The sequence below is a fragment of the Dioszegia hungarica genome (genome assembly GCF_025882075.1).
Source record: "Dioszegia hungarica strain PDD-24b-2 chromosome Unknown MKK02contig_8, whole genome shotgun sequence".
Classification (NCBI taxonomy): Eukaryota; Fungi; Basidiomycota; class Tremellomycetes; order Tremellales; family Bulleribasidiaceae; genus Dioszegia; species Dioszegia hungarica.
The window spans coordinates 242703-256934 of NW_026515770.1; the positions used below are offsets into that span (position 1 = coordinate 242703).

The following is a 14232-nucleotide window of genomic DNA, read 5'->3' on the forward strand; positions in this document are numbered from 1 at the left end:
GTTGGTGGTATCTGGTGGTATGCGCGGTGATGATGATGATGACGCAAGGTGCAAGGGGAGATCAGATGCTTCCGAAAGCAGCGTGACAACGTGACAACGTGACACCGACAGTAGCCGTTAAAAGGGGGGGTCAACTAAACGTTTCCCGCTTTGGGCTTCTCCGCGTGTTTCATCATTGAGAACCGTGCGTCATTCCTCACCGACGCGAAGAACCAAAGAACCTTGCAAGGCCTTCAGCTCATAGCACTCATTCCTCCTCTGGTATGACGCGGTAGGCAGATTGACGAGGCATGAAAGGCGCCTCCTACTTGCTACCTTCGGTGCTCAAGACGCTCATCTTCCCGCCTCTCCTCGCCCACATCCTCCTCCGCCAACTCCGACCTCCTCTCCTCGTCCAGCTCATATGCTACTGGCTGTCGCTTCCTGTGCTGTACATCCTCCGTACCGAGCTATCACTCTATCGCACTCAGAGCCCAGCTCGTCGGGCTGGTGCCTGTCCTCCTCCGAACGTCAAGGGGCGATACCCCCTCAATATCGATGTTCTCCTCGACTGGGCAAAGTCCGGGTCGGAAGAGGAGGTTGGGCGGATGATGGTGCTCCTAGGCAGGCAGTATGGGGGGACATACAATACCAGGGTACTAGGAGAGGATCAGGTGAGCTTCGACTCAAAAAATCGCCGATCCGACGAAAGGTGAAGCTGATACAGACAGGTCATTACCACTGACCCGAGGGTGATTCGACATGCGCTCGTGGACGACTTTGACAACTTCGTCAAGGGTCAGAAGACACGAAGTAGAGCTCAAGAATTCCTAGGGGACGGGATCTTCAACTCGGACGGGGAGAAATGGAAATTTGTGAGCTTTCTCTATCGTGAATGCCCGCGGAGCTAAAGCTGACGGACAGCACCGTAGCTTGACTCGACCCTTCTTCCATCCCACTCATATCCGCCCATCCCTTTTCACACCCCACATTTTATCCTCCCTCGCTTCCATGCCAGAAATCGGCTCAGCAGAACACGCAGGACCGTCCGAGGCTTTCGATATGCAGAAAGCAATGGGCGAGCTTTCGCTGCACATGGCCGTAGACTGGCTATGCGGAGTCAAGCTGGACGAGCCACATTCACGTGGAGAGGAGTGGGAGGAGGCAAGAAGAGGTGTTGGAGAGGCGATGCGTTTGGCCCAGTCGGCGGTCGGGAGACGAATGAAGATCGGTAATCTATGGGTGAGCTGATATGATTGCGGAAATGTAGTGCCGAGAATCAGCTGACAGGATAGCCTCTGTTCGAGCTGAAAGCGGATCCGCTCGCTAAGCCGATGCGGACCATCCACGCGTTCTTCCGTCCCCTCATACAGGAAGCTATTGATCGGAAGGCGGCGCCGGAGGTCGATCAAGGCAAGATGAGGCTCATTGATCGGCTGGTCGCTGCAACGGACGGTGAGCTACTTCTGCCGGCGTCTTTTGCCTTCCGGAATGACCAGGGATCTTAGCTAAGATGATCAGACCTCAGAAAGATAGAGGACCAGTTGATCAACATCCTGCTCGCTGCTCGCGACACCGTCAGTGCTCCCTGCGCCCAATTGACCGCAATCCAGCTAATTGCTGCAGACTGCCTCTTTGCTCACGTTCTGCGTCTACGGGCTGGCGCTACATCCTGAGGTGTTTGACAAGGTCCGAGAAGAGATCCTATCTACCGCTGGGATGGAAGGAGAGATCAACAAGGAGATCATCCGAGACTGCCCATATAGTGAGCATTCACCCTTACTGCCGCTCAGCGAAGTATCAGAACCTGTGAGGCCGATAGCACCAGGAGCTGACACATCAGCTCGACGATTCATCAACGAGACCCTCCGCCTCTTCCCACCCGTCCCGCTCAACATCAGGCGCACACTCCGGCCCACCCTCCTCCCCACATCGACAGGCGAGAGGATGTACATGCCGGCCAATACGGCATTGGTGATGTGTACCGTACTCATGCAGCGGGACAAGGCTGTCTGGGGGGAAGATGCCGAAGACTTCAGGCCAGAACGATGGGACGGCGGAGAAGTAGATGAGGGTATGAAGGGGAGGGAGGGATTTGCTGCTTGGAATTTGGGGCCGAGGATGGTGAGTCTTCTCGCGTCATACGGCTGACGTTTGTGGTAGGAGGAGTGTTTACGCCGTCCAAGCTGATCAAATAGTGCTTGGGCCAGCCATTCGCTCTGAGCGCCACACATACCTTCCTCATCCTCCTGGTTCGCCATCTCACCTCTCAATCCGACGCCACTAAAGGCGGAAAAGGAAGTCGGATAGAGCTCGCACCGGATGCTCAGCCAAAGGGGACGCGTATACCGCCGGCGTGGACTGGTGAAGACGGGAAAGGGGGTGATGGGCGGGCAAGAAGCGGGAGGGATCAGGTCTGGATCGTCTCGGATGTGGTGTTGGCTGTCAAGGTGAGCTCAAGAGCGCTTGATCCGTATCGGATTGATTGAGCCGAGCTGATCATCTGTAGGGCGGACTGTGGGTGCGTTTTGTGAAATAAGCTACTCTATCCTCCAGTCCAGCCATCGCATCCTTCATGCGGGCAGCACATCATCACACCCGCGTCTCGGTTTTGCATACACATCCCGCCAACAGCCGATGAAGCGCAACCTGGCCATCAATGCGAGCGTTCAACTTGCAGACTGTAGCTACATGCGTGGCTCAGCTGCAGCTATGCTCCAATCAGCGACAAGAAGCGGGCTGAAGCAGTGACAATGTGTCGAGTATGGTCAAACGCGACCTCCAGCAAGCACTGCCTAGGCTGAGGGGCATCTGGATGTGATCGATAGGGTATATACAGTGATGCATATTGACATGAATGATGTGCGAGTATATTACACTTTTCAGCTTGAGCGTGAGGATATATACAATGAGATGGCTTAATATGATACAGGGATCGACATGGTGGTAGGTCCATCTTCTTTTCTGCTGTCGGTCGCGTCGGATTGAGAAAACTCGAATCGAGCTCTTGACGGAGGGGTATCGCCAGGATCGGAGGGGGGGCGTGTCTTCTTGTTGATGATTGATCCGTTGAAGTCAATAGCTCTGACTCATCAGCTAGTATTAGATTGATACGTTAGACCAGCCATCCTAACTCACGCTGCAGTATCCTGAGCTGGAGGACCGGGCACCTGCCCAAACTCATCGCCTCTCGCGCGCCCTACCACATCAGCACAGTTTCCACCTATTCTCACTTCACCCCACTCAATGCAGACAAGCAACTCACCTGCTCAACCCCCCTGATCTCCCCTGGACAACCGTCGGCGCCCTAAACGGCTGCCTCGCCTTCTGACTCGCCACCCTGCTCATCTGCATGCCTCCGCCTGTCACAAAGTCGTGTCGTTCTTCTCGGCGTTCCCTTCCCCCCTTCCCCTGCTCCCTCGACCCCTCTGCCGCTGCCGCTGGAGGAAGCGGGAACGCATCATTCCCCATCAGATACCCTCCTTTCGTGCTCCGCTTCAGTACGCCCGCTTTGGGCGGGAGGACCCTCGAGAAGCTCTGTCGCCGGAGCAAGCCTTGTGGGACGACCGGGAATTTGCCTGCTCCAGTGCCGGTGCCGGTACCGGTGCCGGTACTGGATCCGCCAGAAGTACGACCTGGAGTCCGGGATGTCGATGTCGCCTGCCTCTGCACCACATTACCGAGCTCCGTTTGAGAATCGTCAAAGAACGCATCGGCGTGGGAGCGACCCGCGTCGACTTCCCCCGGACGAGACGTACTGTCCGTATCCAGCGATTGGGCCGGACTTGAGTCTTTCTCGGTGGTCGATGTGCGCGCGCCGGAGACTAGGCGGCTCCGAGTCCGGCTGCGGGAGGTACGGCCGGTAGTCACTTGAGTAGGAGAGGGGACGGGTTGGCCAGCCTGATAAGACGGGTTGGAATCGTCTTCGAGCTGATCGTCTTCGCTGTCGGAGGGGTAGTGTGAAGGAGGCTGGGTGAATCCGGGACGAGATGTAGCTTGCGTTGGGGCAAACGTCGGAGGCTTGAATTCTGGTCTGTCAACTGTCGCTCTCTCTCGACCAATTAGCCACTCAACCGGACTCACGACTGTTCAGCGCACTCATACTCTTCCCGCCTGTCATGGGCCTGCTCATACTCGGCCTCTTCCCACTGGCTTGATTCTGCGTCACTGACCGCTGCAGCCCGATCCTCGGCGTAGGCCCCTTCATCGCCTTGACGCTGAAGGACGCCGGCGCCCGAGCGGGGTCGACCACCACCATCGGCGATGCTGGCCTGTCCCTCACCTCCACATCGTCCTCTGGGCGGATATCCGTCCTACTAGGCAGCTGCGTCGCGCGAGGCCGATATGTAGGCGGGAGTGTCACCTCGGTATCTGCCCGCCGGAGCTCGTTGGGCCGTTCCCGCGGATCCCGTGCTTTGCCTTTGGACTTCTTCCCACCTGCTGCCGTCGAGGCATTGCCCGGACCCGCCTGTGATCCCTTCGGCACTCTTGTCCGGGGTCGTCCCCTGCCCGCTTTAGGGGCTATGATACCACCCGTCGGCGGTGCCGGAGAAGCGGGCTTGGCAGCGAACATGTCCTTTGTCTTGATGATCGCTTCGAGGAGGTGCGCCGTCATGCCCGTACCCGATAACATCTTGCTGGTGGGGTCCGATGATCCGCTGGTCGTCGTTGTTGTCGATGTCGGATTGACAGACTGACGTGTAGGGGGTGGAGGAGCCGGATGAGGGCGACGAGTGGACGTGGAGGCGGATGGGAACTCCCCGATCTCCTCATCCCGAGGGTCGCTCGTCTTCGCAGGAGCCGCAGTCGCATTACTCGCTGCCTGCGCACTCTTCTGCCCCTCTATCCGCCTCAGCTCACCAGACCCCAGCTTCTCTTGCAAGAACGCCCCAATCTCCCCTGGATCCTCCTCCGTTGTCGGGGTCTTGCTAAATGCCAACCTCCCCGCCGTCGCCGCACCGCTGCTTCGCTTCGCCGTTCGCCCCGAGTCCGCGCGAGGAGTAACCGAGCTGGTCGACAACCTCCCTGGACGATCTACCGGCGGATCCACTTCATCGAAAAAGTCGGTGATGAGCGGATCTGGCCTTCCCTCCGCCTCCCAGCCCGCTTCATCCTCTACCACCTCCCTCTCCTCGGTCGCCTGATCTGAGGCGAGTACGCTGCTGAGCTTCCGCTTGACCGACCGAGGTCCCGTAAGGTCCGGCGAGGGATCTTTGGTCGTAAACTTGAGTCTGGGAGCTTGACGGTTTTGCGCATAGATCCGATCCCGCCGGTCGTCCGGCGCAGGGGTAGGCCGAACCGACGGAGTGACCGTATCAATTCGTTCGTCCTCTTCGTTGATCCTCTCTATCCGCCTCTCCATCCTATCCATCTCCATATCCCGCCTGATCCCCGTACGGGAGTTACGCACCCGCGTCCCGCCGTGCCGAGCGCGGAGGTACTGCTCCCGCATGTCCGCCATGGTACGCTGAAGGAGGGCTTTGTCGACGGGGAAGGGGCGCTCTTCGTTGTAAGCCGCATTGTACTCGGCCCAAGAGATGGTCTTGATGGGCTTGATGACGTAGCCAGGAAGCTCGAGGGCTCGGTGCGTGACGGACCGGCTAGGAAGGGAGCGGACGGTCCGAGAGGGTTTGCTGTGCTCGGTGACGACGCTAATATACCTATATATCAGCTGAGTTCACTCAAGCCAAGGGCAATAGGGACATGAGCTCACTTTTCCGCCTGAACATTCGCCGACTCTGTACGCGACATCTTCAATCTCGGCGGAGGCGGCCCCAAATCCCTCGGGGTTCGATGACTCGTGTACCGCCTCACACCCGTTGTAGTCGCCCGCTTCCTCTTGTCTCCCACCACATACAGCCCATCCGCATCCAGCATCCGCTCCTTCTCCTTCTCCGCCGGATCCGGATACTTTGAGAGAGGCTGATACCGCGGATCATTGATCTCGTCCTGATACCGACACTTGTCCCTCCGGCGGTTCCGAGCGAAGGCGCGGTCGGGGATGTGCCCTTCCATGGGTCGCTTGAGGAACCAGTCGCCCCGATTGTCGCGGTAGTAAGTACCCCCGTCGGGCGCCAGTCCACGCCGCCGCTTCTGACGCTGGAAAGCCGATTCGTCATCCGAGTCCGGGTCGAGGTATTCGCTCGGGTACGGGCTGTTAGGATGGGGTTGCTCTTCATAGTGATATCGATGCGGACTTCGGCGTCGAAGCCTCCCCTTTGTCCTCGGGCGGTCGGACCGGTAGGCGGGACGATCCGCTTCCGGAGCTGGTGGCGCGGGCTGAGTCCGAGACCAACCGCTAGCAGCAGGTTTAGGCTCCGCGTGAGGCTGATCCTCCTCGTCTGGCTCGGGCACGAGAACGCCCTGGTCGAGCGCAAAGTCCCGGTCGATTCGGTCCATCTGCTCTTCCACCTCCGGATCCACCTCGTACTTCCCCTCCTGCTCGATACTCTGTCGGTCGCTGATGATCTCACTGCCGATCCGCCGTACCTTCTCCGGCTGGTCTGCGAGCGGGTCGTCGCGGTTGAGAGGGTACTCGGCTAGCTCAGCCCGAGGGGTCGACGAGATCTTGCGGAGTTTGCGTGTGGGGACCGGGGAACCGTCTCGGCACCGGTACTGATCCGCATAGCTCGAATCGCGGGCGTCACTGATAGGCGCCTGTTTCCGAGGCTCGGTATATCCCCTGGGCCGCCTCCGTCCCCCATCCAGCCAGCTCGCCTCCACCTGCTCCACTTCCTCCATGAGCGTGCGGGACCGCTGACGCTTGAGCTCCTTCTGCCGCCGTTCCTCCTCCTTGCTCTTCTTGGTGCTGCGCTGCTTCGTGCTGGGCTCGATCTGGGGTGGTGGCGCTGCAGGCACCGTCTGCTTGATTTTCGAGCCATATGTCTTCGGTAAAGCGGGCAAGAGCCGGCCGGATCGAGACTTGTCGTTGACTGCTTCGATGGGTTTCGCCTTGGCGATGGGGATACCGCCGAAGGGGACATTGGTGAAGGTGGGATCGTACGTGTTATCGAAGGGCGAGGGAGTTGGCGAAGAATGGGGCTTTGCTGGCCCGATAAAGCGGCGAGTTGCGACGAGGGTTCTGTTGGGGTCGGCCGTGCCGCCAGTCTCGACGTGCTCAGCCCCGTTGGGCGGGGTATCCGGAGATAGGCTGTAATGCCTCTCTCGTCGTGTAGAAGAGCGGGATGGTATAGGGTCGTGGATAAGTTCCTCGGGCTCAGCATCAGGCTCTAGGTCGGCGGTCGGCTGCTCGGCGATGGCGGCAGCGGTAGCGTCGGACTCTGCGTCCGAGCTGTCGTCCGGTCCAGGAAGGAAGAGACGCTCTTGGCGGGCGGGTGGAAGCTGGATGGATTCGAGGAGGGAAGATGATGCAGCAAGCTGAAGGGCGGAGCTGGAGGATGCGCTGGCTGCACGGACTCGAGGTCTCGATCGTGCGGAAGTCGAGGGGAGCTGAGGCGGGATGACAGGCGCTCTTGTAGTCGAGCGATGATCCGGGCTCGGCTGGCCATTAGCGTCCGAGCTAATAGTCTAATGTTTCGCGACTCACCTGGAAGGCTGGTACACTCCTTGGCGCCGGGACTTCTGAGAGCTGGACCAAAGCTGCTGCTCCCCCTAGCGCTATCATCGTCAGCTTCAAGCTCCTCTCCAGGTCAGAAGAAACCATAGCTCACCTTCATTCATCGCCGCTTGCTTCCTCGCCCTTTCAGCTTCCAACTCTGAAGCGACCTCCTCGGCCGTCTTCTCCTTCTCGATCCATGCATGCCCCGCTCCCTCCCAGTCCCCCTCCTCTGGCTGTTCCAGGCGCTTCAGCGGCACAATCTGCAGCGGCGGAACCACGAGGCTCTTCTTCTTCTTGCCGAGTGCCTTATTCGCTGTCGGATCGGGGAAGAGCGGCTTGATTTTGGCTCTCGGGACGTATGGCTTGGTCGTAACGGTCGCAGGAGGAGGAGCTTTAGCCGAGCGAGATGCCGTCGTGGACGTGGAAGCTTCTTGAAGTTCGGTATCGGGTGAAGGGAGCTTTGGTTGAGTCTCGGGGATTATCTGATTGCCATCATGCTGGAGCGTGGGCTGTCGAGACCGGAGAGGAAGTGTGAGTCGCCCAAGTTGCTTGCTGGAGTGAGAGCGGTTATGGGAAGTGAGGGAGTGAGGAGGAGGAACGACCGGGGCTCGTCGATCGGACTTTGAGGATGCATAGGGAGGAGGAGGGACCGAGAGTGCCGCTGCGCTCTTGGAGCCCGCCGATCTGGTATACTCGCCCTTCCTGTCCATGATGATACTCTGAGGCGGCCGGAAAGCCGCATCTCCGGCCGACTGCCGACTTTCGATCGCCCGGCTCGCTTCGCTTGCGGAGGTCCGAGAGGGGTCGCTCTGGCTCGACTTGGAAGGTAGATCTTTCGAAGGCCGAATGATGCCTCGAGAGGAGACGATAGGAGGTCTGCTCTATGGATAGTCAGCCGGACGAGTGGACATTATCGACCTCTCGTGCGGGCTCAGACGAAGGTTCAGATCCTCTCCTGCCCTGATTTCCTTCTCCATCCCTGCTGCATATTTCCACCAGACTCCCTCCGGGACAAGATGTATAGTCGTCTCCCAGCTGCCCCAGCCCTTACACCTCGCTATCATGAATCAACGCCACAACCAACGGCCCCCTCCACCTCGCTGCCGGTACTCACCATGATCTCCCGCGCTTCTCACTGGGACGCAGCCTCCAATCAGCGGCGACAGAGCTGTGAGGGCAATAAGCTGGCGAGAAGCGTATGGTATCGAAAGAAGGAAGAAGGAAGGAAGACGATTGTTATGGTCTGAGCACAGTGCGGGAAGTGGAGGTTTGGAGATGGCTGGGCGCTGGGCGGCGATCGCCGTTGGCGTTTCAGATTACCCCGCATTCCTCGTGGATAGCCAACCTCTGATCCGACTCTATGCCTGCTCTATCCCTGATCGCGATCGAGGTAGGGGACCATCAGGCTCACAATGGTGAAGTTATAGGCTTGATGATCCGTCTCGGTGGACCGAAGTTCTCCGGATCTGCAGGACCTCCGTTTGATCGCTCTAGACTATCGATGTCTGCCGATGAGCCACCCAACAGGCCACCAGGGCACACTCCCATGACTCCCGATGAGCACTATCGTTCTCTCCTCGAGACGCCTCAGTATCCGCCCACTTACAATCCCTTTCCACTGCAATTGTTCAGAGCCACTTTCAAAGCTCGTCGCGAGAGATCTCGAGCCATCTCGCACCCTGCCGTAAGACCGCCGGGTCCGCTCCGGTGATACCGGCACAGGTCAGATCCGGGCCGGTGTAAGAACCCACCGAGGTCTTGTTCTTCTTCTTCTGCGCGAATATCTGAGCCGCCATCCTGCAGATAGTACTGTCCACCCATCTTTCAGTCTTGCCATCAGCACAGCTAGCATAACTTCAAGCAATACTAGAAGCAAAATGAGCAGCACCCAGAAGGAACTCACGCAGGAGCGAGCTGAAGAGCTCGTACGCCTCATGACGGATGGTCTGGTCAACATTGTGGACACGACGGGGGAGTTCTTGATGCCCAGTGAGCTCCCTTCTTTTTCCATGCGGAAAAGAATCAGCTGACAGAGCAGTCGCGGATGGGACTATTGTCGACACAAAAGGCTGGGGCGGCTGGGAATGGACACACGGTATCGCCCTTACCGCACTATACCACGTGAGCTCTCCCCTCCTTCCCCGTAGAGGTCTTACGGCTGACCTCTCAGCACTCAGCTATCAACCCCTCCTCACCATCCGCTCAGTACTCCCTCAAGACCGCACTGGACTGGTTCGAGTCCCAGTACAAGATCACCAAGGGCAAGGGCGCGCCCAAGAACATCAACACCATGTCGCCCTTCTATTCGCTCTCGTCCTTCCTCGTCAACGGGCAGGTGCAGGATGAGCGGTGGGTCGCGTGGTGTGATGAGTGGGCCGAGTGGATCATGAACGATCTGCCCAAGACTCGGGAGGGTGGATTCCAGCACAGTAAGTCAGACTGCTCGGATGGTGCGGACGTCACGCGTGGCAAGCGCGAACTCGACGGTCTCCTGCACAGCTGAAGCGAAGATAGCAGCTCGCTGACCCACAGTCACCTACCTTGACGTCAACCACAATCAACTCTGGGACGACACCCTCATGATGACCGTTCTCCCCCTCGCGCAGATCGGTATCCTCCTGAACCGCCCGCACTACATCGAAGAAGCAAAATACCAATTCCTCCTGCACATCAACTACCTCATGGACGCGCCCTCCGGTCTCTGGTTCCACGGCTGGGAGTTCACGCCCGACGCACCCGGATCGGGCGGCAACAACTTTGCCAAAGCCCTCTGGGCACGCGGCAACTGCTGGATCACAGTCGCCATCCCCCTCTTTATCGAGTTTATGGGCGACCGGCTCCCTCCCTCTGATCCTATTCGCAGACAGCTCGAATCGGCGTTCAGGCGGCAGGTTGACAAGCTGGTCGAGTGCCAAGACCAAAAGTCGGGATTGTGGCATACGCTATTGGTGGATCCGAGCAGTTATCTGGAGACGAGCGCGACGGCGGGGTTCGCAGCTGGTATGCTCGCGGGCATCAGACTGGTCAGTATCGACACACACCTCTGCCCCAAATCCCTGGTCCACGACTGACAGATAGGGGCTCCTCGACCGCAAGACCTACCTGCCGTCCGCCATGAAAGCGCTGTACGGCGTAATGGACCACATCGACCCCTCGGGCGAAGTCTCCCAAGTCTCCTTCGGGACCGGGATGGGCCACAACCTCGAGTTCTACGTCCAGATCCCCATCACATCCATGCCGTATGGACAGGCACTGGCGATGCTCGCTCTGGTAGAATGGGAGCGGCTGCAAGGTGCGGGGGAGCCCAACGGTCACTAGGCTTGGGGTGACAGGATTGTATTACCGGAAGGCTGGTTTGAACAAGGATGAGGTGTCTACTTTGGGCTGTCCTCTTAGCTAGATTTCCAGACATGCATATTATAAGGTGTATGTACGAGCAAAGTATGATGACCTAGAGATAAAGCTACAGGGCTACAAGTACCATCCTCGGGATCCACAAAGAAATGTCCCCTCCAGCTCCACACTCTACCCACCCCTGGCCAGCTCGTCCGCCGCGCCAGCCCTAATGCCCGACCCGTCGGCCGTCATCTTCGCCAACGGATCCACATCATCCCTCTCCCGCGCACTCATCCCCGCTCCGGGAGGAATGACCGCTCCAAAGTTCATCTCCGCCCAAGGATTCGCTTCCGCCCCCATCCCCGAGCTGACCTTCCTGCCCGTCGGCGCATCCGACGCCTCCGTATCGGTACTCCCCCGTGCACTCGTACCACTCGGACCAGCCACCGCGTCCTCAAACGCGGTAGTAGGCGCCGTTCCATCCGCGACATGATGGATCGTCTTCCTGAGCGCCTCGTAATGCTTGTCCAGATCCCTCGGGCGCCAATCATCGCCCTTCTTCTCTTCCTCCTCGTCCTCGTGCTCGACGGTTTCGCCCGCCTCCTTGCTCTCATCCTCATCTACTACACTCTCAGCCTGCCCACCCAAGACCTTGATGGTCTCTCTAAGAGCTTCTCGTTCCTCCTTGACTTCCTTGAGCGACTCTTCCACCTCTGCCCGACGTTTCCGCTCCTCCGAGACCATCTTGTTGGCCTCCTCAAACAACGCCTGACTGAGTGACTCCAGCTCCGCCTCCATCTCCAACTTGCCCTTCTTGAGCTCGGTGAGCTCCTTGTTCATCGCCTCCATCCGGGTCTGCGAGGTAGTGTATGCCGTACGCAATTTGGCGAGCTCCGCCGTCAGAGCAGGAGGAAGCGGCTGGGGTCGGACCGTAGGCGGAGATTGGAGGGACGAGCCCGAGAGCGGGGACGAAGCGGGTGGAGCAGCTGTATTCGCCGACGAGATGGGACTCGGGACCCGCGAGATTGAGTCGCCCGAGACGGACCGAGTTGACCGGTTCTCATTCTGTACCGGGGCATACTGGGAGGGCACGTGGTAGTCGAAGAACTGCCCAGCTTCGCGCGAAGGTGTTCCCGGTCGACTGTTCGGTCCAGCGATGGAGTCACCGAACCGTACCGCCGAGGCTTGAAGCTCCTTGGCAGAGGGGATGACGATCGTTCCCAGGCCGGGCACCTTGGTCTTTCCGCCCCCGAGGAAGCCAAACATTCCCTTGGACTCCTTCTGCGACGTGCTGGATGCGGGACCGGTGGACGGGCCCGAGTTGTACGCGTTGGGAGGGGGCATCATCATGGATGTGGGCCGAGCACGACGAGTCTCCTCGGATCGGCGAGGCGCCATGGGCTGGAGAGGACGAGGTTCGTCCAGAGACTTTCTTGCCGGAATGTTGATGGTGGGAATGGAAGAAGAGGAGCGGGAGGGGACGGGGGCAGTGGCGGGGGCATTGGACGGCGTGGAAGGCCGTGTACTGGCTTGTGGCTGATTTGGAGGTCGTGTGGACGGTGGGGGAGGAGCGCGCTTCAGCTGCTCTTCGAGCATTTCCGAGTTGGCCTCCGCCATTGCCAGGTTGGACCGGGCGATCTTGAGCGAGGTGAGGAGGGTGGTATGCGAGTGCAGTAAATCCTCATGGCTCTTGGACTGAAACGTCAGCCAAAGCCAAAAGTGAGAGCCTGCGAGCTGAGTAACATACCATAGAGTCGACCTTTCCGAGCACCTCTACCAGTAACTTCCTCAACTCCTCATCTGACGCGACCTTGTCCTTCGCCGCCACCCTTGCCGGTTCGACAGAGGGATCTCTCGACAGGCCTGCGGGGGACTGGGTCATCCGACCTGGTACATCCCTTCGCGCCTTATCCCTCCAAGAAGGTGCCTCGTCCCTGTCTGGGCTCGGTGGCCCGTTGAGCTTGGCATATCCGGCCGCCCCATAGCTTCCGTCCTCTTCATCATCACTATCCTCATCTTTCGCCTTACTCGTTCCCCGCCCGAAGATCCCGCCGAATTTGCTCCCAGACGTAGGCCGTTCTGACTGCTTCATCCTCTCTGCGACCGTGGACGAAGGGGGAGGTGGTGGAGGCAGAGCCGGAATAGCCTTCTCGGCTTTCTTGGGGGTGGAAGTTCCACTAGATGTGGATATGTCGATACCTGCGAGTGTTGACCACTTGCGCACGTCTTCCGGCGAGATCAGGGACGATGCCCCGGCGATATCGGCGGTCTCGGCAGACTTGACGGTAGGGAGTAACGACTCGGCGGTGGCTTTTGGTAGGACCTCCCCGGGCTTAGGCCGAGTAGATTCCAGTAGCGCATCCGTCTTGCTGAGGTCCGGAGTGGACTTGGCCGCCGAGAGCGCTATACCGCTGGGCGGGGTGGTAGTCCCGCTACTCGCCGCTCGCCGTGCCTGAACGACCGAGCTTGGCGCACTCGCCGTCGCAGACATCGCGACCGACTCCGCCCTAGACCCCTCCGGTACCCTCGTCATACCCATCGGCGCCGCGCCTGATCCCGAAGCTGACCGCCCCATCTCCGACGGCCGCCGACTCGACACCGATGACTTGCGGGAGAGTGTATCCTGCGTCCGCTTCTTCTCTTGCGAGCTGGCGTGTGTATGCGCCATCTGCGTAAGGATAAAGGCAGGCGGTAATGGCTTGTTGCAGAATGGACACATGATCGGCTCGTCGCCCATGCCCGGCACTTCGGCTGCGCGCACAGGCGCTTCTCGACGCGGAGGGGGTGGCTCGTCCTCGTAGTCTGGGCCGACGAGGACGCTCATGCCCATCTCGGATATCCGCCGGCCGACGCGGGAGAGTCGGGGTGGGATAGAGGGGACACTGAAGTTGTCGAAGGGATTGGAGGACTGGGAGGAGGGGGTCAGAGCAGGGGGCCGAGAGAAGGATGCGGGACTGGCAGCGATGGAGGGGTTGGAAGGGGAGGGGCCGCGCTGAGGGATAGCGATGCCTAGTGGGAATTCAGACATGGCTGGTAGATGATAGGGGACTGTGGGAGGGGCGTGGTGCTGTCGCTGTGGGTGATATAGTGATAGCTGGAAGAGATGAACTTGTCGCTGCTGTCGGTGACGACATTGACCATGGCGCCGGAACAGGTTAAGTTTAGGTTTGGGTGGGGTCAAGAGGGATGACGTGGCTTTATCATCAGGTACCAGTCCCGCCAGCATCCTCATTCCTCAGTCGCTACAGCTGGTGCAAGAACCAAATTTGACCGACTCAATACTCTCATATCCTTATTCTTGTACACAGTCCGTATACTACCTATAAGACAGGTGCTTTTCCCCGCATCTGCCTCCCATA

The 14232-nt window shown here is 59.2% G+C and overlaps 4 protein-coding genes across 4 annotated transcripts; 2 read left to right on the forward strand and 2 right to left on the reverse strand.

Moving 5' to 3' along the window:
• Nucleotides 1-290: 290 nt before the first annotated feature.
• MKK02DRAFT_36569 (cytochrome P450) lies at nucleotides 291-2518 on the forward strand (the record flags this gene model as incomplete). Its single annotated transcript, XM_053089446.1, has 9 exons — nucleotides 291-653; nucleotides 711-854; nucleotides 904-1221; nucleotides 1275-1434; nucleotides 1501-1556; nucleotides 1606-1744; nucleotides 1823-2103; nucleotides 2178-2429; nucleotides 2489-2518. The coding sequence occupies 9 exons, from the start codon at nucleotides 291-293 to the stop codon at nucleotides 2516-2518; spliced, it is 1743 nt and encodes a 580-aa protein (XP_052944873.1).
• Nucleotides 2519-2897: 379 nt separating this feature from the next.
• Nucleotides 2898-8247, reverse strand: MKK02DRAFT_43777 (uncharacterized protein; the record flags this gene model as incomplete). The annotated part of the gene is made up of 6 exons (XM_053092606.1): nucleotides 2898-3063; nucleotides 3245-4007; nucleotides 4063-5639; nucleotides 5693-7479; nucleotides 7526-7596; nucleotides 7650-8247. 6 exons carry the CDS (start codon nucleotides 8245-8247, stop codon nucleotides 2898-2900), a joined length of 4962 nt encoding a protein of 1653 aa, XP_052944874.1.
• Nucleotides 8248-9414: 1167 nt separating this feature from the next.
• Nucleotides 9415-10855, forward strand: MKK02DRAFT_43778 (putative glycosyl hydrolase family 88 protein; the record flags this gene model as incomplete). The annotated part of the gene is made up of 5 exons (XM_053092607.1): nucleotides 9415-9526; nucleotides 9576-9658; nucleotides 9708-9966; nucleotides 10070-10560; nucleotides 10616-10855. The coding sequence occupies 5 exons, from the start codon at nucleotides 9415-9417 to the stop codon at nucleotides 10853-10855; spliced, it is 1185 nt and encodes a 394-aa protein (XP_052944875.1).
• A 207-nt stretch (nucleotides 10856-11062) lies between these two features.
• MKK02DRAFT_32602 (uncharacterized protein) lies at nucleotides 11063-13901 on the reverse strand (the record flags this gene model as incomplete). The annotated part of the gene is made up of 2 exons (XM_053088537.1): nucleotides 11063-12568; nucleotides 12621-13901. 2 exons carry the CDS (start codon nucleotides 13899-13901, stop codon nucleotides 11063-11065), a joined length of 2787 nt encoding a protein of 928 aa, XP_052944876.1.
• Between the last annotated feature and the right edge of the window lie 331 nt (nucleotides 13902-14232).